The sequence below is a fragment of the Melitaea cinxia genome, chromosome Z, assembly GCF_905220565.1.
Source record: "Melitaea cinxia chromosome Z, ilMelCinx1.1, whole genome shotgun sequence".
In the NCBI taxonomy this organism is placed as follows: domain Eukaryota; kingdom Metazoa; phylum Arthropoda; class Insecta; order Lepidoptera; family Nymphalidae; genus Melitaea; species Melitaea cinxia.
Window position 1 is genome coordinate 18820838 of NC_059424.1, and position 4316 is coordinate 18825153.

The following is a 4316-nucleotide window of genomic DNA, read 5'->3' on the forward strand; positions in this document are numbered from 1 at the left end:
GATCTATCACGCAATTTAATGGAAAAGAAATGTGTTTCCTGAAAGCTATGACCTGGGGATCTTTAAGTCGCGAGTGAATAGGTTACTTCTAGGTAAGCGTGCTCCATCTTAGACCGCATTTTCACTTATCATCAGGTGAAATAGCGGTCAAACGCCAGCCTATCTATGTATAAAAAAAATGTAGATAAAAATGCAAGAGATTATAAAACTAATCAAAATTTATTAAATTAATCTTCACGACACTTATGTTTTTTTTTTTTTTTTGACAGTGTGTGTAATAAATATTTTTTAAAGAATTATAGTCAATATAAGATAAAGGATTGTTGATTCTGATGTAAATAATTGGAATGAAACTCAATAGTTATTATTTTAAAAAGGCAGAAGAAAGCCAGATAGAAGTTTCAAAATCCTATTCATTGTCAAATTATTTTACTTTGATATAATCTTGTACCAATGAAATTTCCTTTTCTAAAGCGTGTTTTAAAATAAAATTAATACATTTAAATTTTATCCAAAATATATCTTGTATCGATAAATTGGCATGAGATCATTCTGCCGCAGCTTGTAAAGTGCTTTTTACACTTTTAAAATTTCCTTTATTAAGGCCCAGAATTTGTTTTAAGTTATTTTACACGCTCTTTCAACTTCGTTTTCGTTCTTTTTTGCACAGAAAGATACTAAGGTCTAATAGTGATAATAACTAGTGGTCGCCCAACGGTCAAAATTCGAACAATTTAAATTACAAGTTTGAACATATATAATATACATAATATATTAGACTTGACCAAAAAAACTTTTTTTTTCTGATGCTACTATGAAAATATCATTCGTGATGATAAAAAAAGATTATCGTGAAAGTTTGAGCTCTTAATAATGATATTTAGGGGTGTATCGTTACCACTATAGGGTTTTTTAAAAGTAATCGCATTTTTTTACTCAAAGTTCGTCAATTATCAATCTAAAAAATTTGAGCGATGCTTGTTCTTAAAGCAAATTTAATTTCATACAAAAAAAGCCTTCTTAGTAAATTAATGTAAAACAAGCCGTTTCTTTGTAATCGTGCCTTAAACATTGATTGATTTTTTCAATTTTGCGTTTCGATTTTGGTTGTTTGTAACCAGAAATATCAATATTTTTATGATTCAAATTACTTTTAGTTCAAAGGAAATTTAATACTCTAGAAAAGTTTCTTAACATTTTTTTATTAAATTAACTCCTTTCAAAGTTATTCAACGTTGAAGTTAAATTCAAAAGTAATTTATCGTTTTTTTTCGAGTGACAATTGATTTTTTTCCATTTGATTGAAAAATTTATAACTTAAAGTTATTGACGATAACTTTGTTTTGTTGGACAACTAAGCTCTTTTTCACTTATCAACAATTTTGTAAGTCGATGTACTTCTTTTGCTTTTATTGCAGGAATTATTTCTCTAATAGGAACTACTTGTAGTTTCCTCCACGCAACTGTCGTGGATTCTTTTCTTGTAAATGTCCTTATCCTAATCAGTTAGTTGCCTGGTCTATTTGTCATTATGCTTTATCTTTCTAGTTTTAGTATCCAATTTATGTACAAGCTAAATTGTTGAAATGTTCTTATAGTGCTTTTAAACTATGCTATTTCTACGTGACATTAGCGAAATTATCTGTGCTCATTTGGCACTATTGAAAGCCATTAACCCTAAAGAAGAAGAACTATGCTATGTTTAATGATATTTTCTTTATTCTTTGTTTATCTCTTTGCAAGTTTTTTTTTTTTTTTTAATAGTTGCATAAATTATTTTTTCATCTCCTCAGCTTTTTTTTGTATTTGATTTCAGCGCATCTTTTTATCAATGATATAGTATTGTCGCTAAATATTTTATACATTTGCTGTTTCTTTTGTCGAGATTTCAGAGTTGAGCATAAAGTTAGCGCATATTCAAGAGTGTCCATGATAGTACGTATATATATGTATGTATATATAGGACGGTTGGTTATAGGTTATATTATATTTTTGAAAATTTTGTAACCAATAAGGTTGTCTACGTGTGTGTTTATATAATCATGGCTTGATAGGATATTTTCTATTATTTTGAAGTCTTTGCACATGGTCGCAGTCTGGGAACATGGTTAGAAAAATATAAAATTTAGCATAGGTAAGTGAATTGAGTGCTGGAGCTATGTATTTCTTTTTATTATTTTATTATTATTATTAAATTTTGCTTAAGTAGCCAGGTTAGGTTCGGTTACGTTATAATATAGCAGATATTCTGTTTTTGCAGACGCTCTCACCGCCCAGAACAGAATCCTCTTGAGGAGACCGCAGAGGGTCTTAGAGGTGAGAGTCATACGTGGGTACCATAAGTGTGCATACGTGGTACCAGTCATAAGTGTCATGGACGGCGGCGACACTTCTTGCGAGCGATCCGCATTGGGAACTCCAGGCGCAGATGCTTGGTGACGAAAGTGTACCGGTACCGGTCGGGCCTCCGAGCTCGAAGACGAATTCCGAGTGCGGACCAGATACGTAGGATCTGAGGTCAGGCTCAGAGAGCCCTGATCGATTAGCGGATGGAGGATCTGGGGTTCTCAGCGGCGGGCCTAGCGACGGTGCATGCTATACGTCCTCACCTACGTTGCTGGGTCAAAAGACGGCACGGGGTGCTATCCTTTAGACTGATACAGGTACTTACCGGGCACGGATGCTTCGGTGAATACCTGCATCAGATCGTGGGTAGGGAGGCCACCGCTGCCTGTCACGCATGTGGTGAGCCAGCGCTGCGCACTGGTGGCCGTAATAGGCGAAGATCTGTCGTTGCCGAGCGTGGTCTCTCGCTGCCGAGCATGCTGCTCGGCAGCGAGAGGAGCAGGTGCTGGTCGGCCGTAACCTCCTTCTGCGAGGAGGTCATGGCGCTAAAGGAGGCTGCGGAGTGACAGTGCGAGGCTAACGCCAACCCGCTCCACAGGAGACGACCAGGGGGAAGGAGACGCCGTTACGCGCTCCTTCACCCTTCACAAGAGTGGAGAGTAGAGTGGTAGAGTAGGAGAAGGACACCACTAATCCTCCCACTCGCCGCCGGGTGATAGAGCGCTCACAGTGGCCGTGGGAGCTCTATAGACGAAGGCGGCCTGCACATGGTGGGCCAACCGTCGGGGCGTCGCGGTAGCAGGCGAAAGCGATCCCGTGGCGCCCCGCTATGGCGATGAAGGTACCGCTAGGTTTTAGTGGGTAGTCTGGCTTGGCCAGGAGTCCCACACTAAGCAAGTAAAAGCATTTCCCCGCGAAAAATAATAATATAGCATAAATAGCAGATATGGTCTGAAGAGTGTGTTAGTGTTTTTTTTTTAATTTAATTTTTACAAACTTAACTGTTAACGTGAATGACGAATTTATATCACTGCCATTCAAAAAGGCCTATACTTCACTATAAAATATAAACGTTTTGAAGTTGCATTACTTCTATAATTAAATATAACAAGAAATTAATAAAAAAAAAAAGTTCTTTGCTGTATTTCATGAATCATACATGAAATTTAAAAAATTATATTGTATTTTTAGTTTTATATTTATATAGTCCAAAATTTATCAGTTAAAAAAACATTTCATATATTATTTATTATTATATAATATAATTGAATAAAAAAACCTATTATTTTTATTAAGTGTTTAAGTATTTTTTTTTTAGTTGCGTAACACCAGCACTATCAAAATGTAAATATGTATACCTAAACTAATTTACTAACTAAATTTTATAGCAAAACTTACAATGTACTAAGAACCTCTTAATCTATACAAATAAATAAAATTCGTGTGTCGTTTGTAATATAAAAATAACCGCTTTTCATTAAATGCATATGGATGATGTATACACGGTACATAAACCAAAATATATTTTGTTACAATTTTTGTCTGTCTGTCTGTCTGTTTGTTCCGGCTAATCTCTGAAACGTCGGGACCGATTTTGACGAGACTTTCGCTGGCAGAGAGCTAATAATATAAAGAGTAACATAGGCTACTTTCATTTTAGAAATTAATTTTTTTATAACTCTGAGAAAAGAAAAAATAACTTTTTTTTGTTAAATTGTATATTATGCATTAATTAAATTCATATTATTAAGTTTTGCTGCTGTGGATGTCAAACATCCACGAACTAACATGTAGGTATATATCCAGTATACATATATACTCGTATTTCAATGCTCTCTGTGACATTTATAACGTATATACTGTAGTTATGTCAACGTTTCGTTAATAACTCAAGTTCATCATTGTGTGTTAAACTATAGCTGTTGTTACTTAAGCTCAAATGTTCAAGGGATTAATATCGTTATAAAATT

General features: G+C 34.7%; 1 protein-coding gene across 1 annotated transcript; it reads left to right on the forward strand.

The window, feature by feature from the left end:
- The first annotated feature begins 2549 nt into the window (after window positions 1–2549).
- LOC123668897 lies at window positions 2550–2912 on the forward strand. The gene has a single exon (XM_045602588.1). The coding sequence runs from the start codon at window positions 2550–2552 to the stop codon at window positions 2910–2912; it is 363 nt and encodes a 120-aa protein (XP_045458544.1).
- Window positions 2913–4316: the final 1404 nt, after the last annotated feature.

Coding starts and splice junctions, on each gene's coding strand:
- LOC123668897 (XM_045602588.1), top strand. CDS start 2,550: ATGGAGGATCTGGGGTTCTCAGCGGCGGGCCTAGCGACGGTGCATGCT.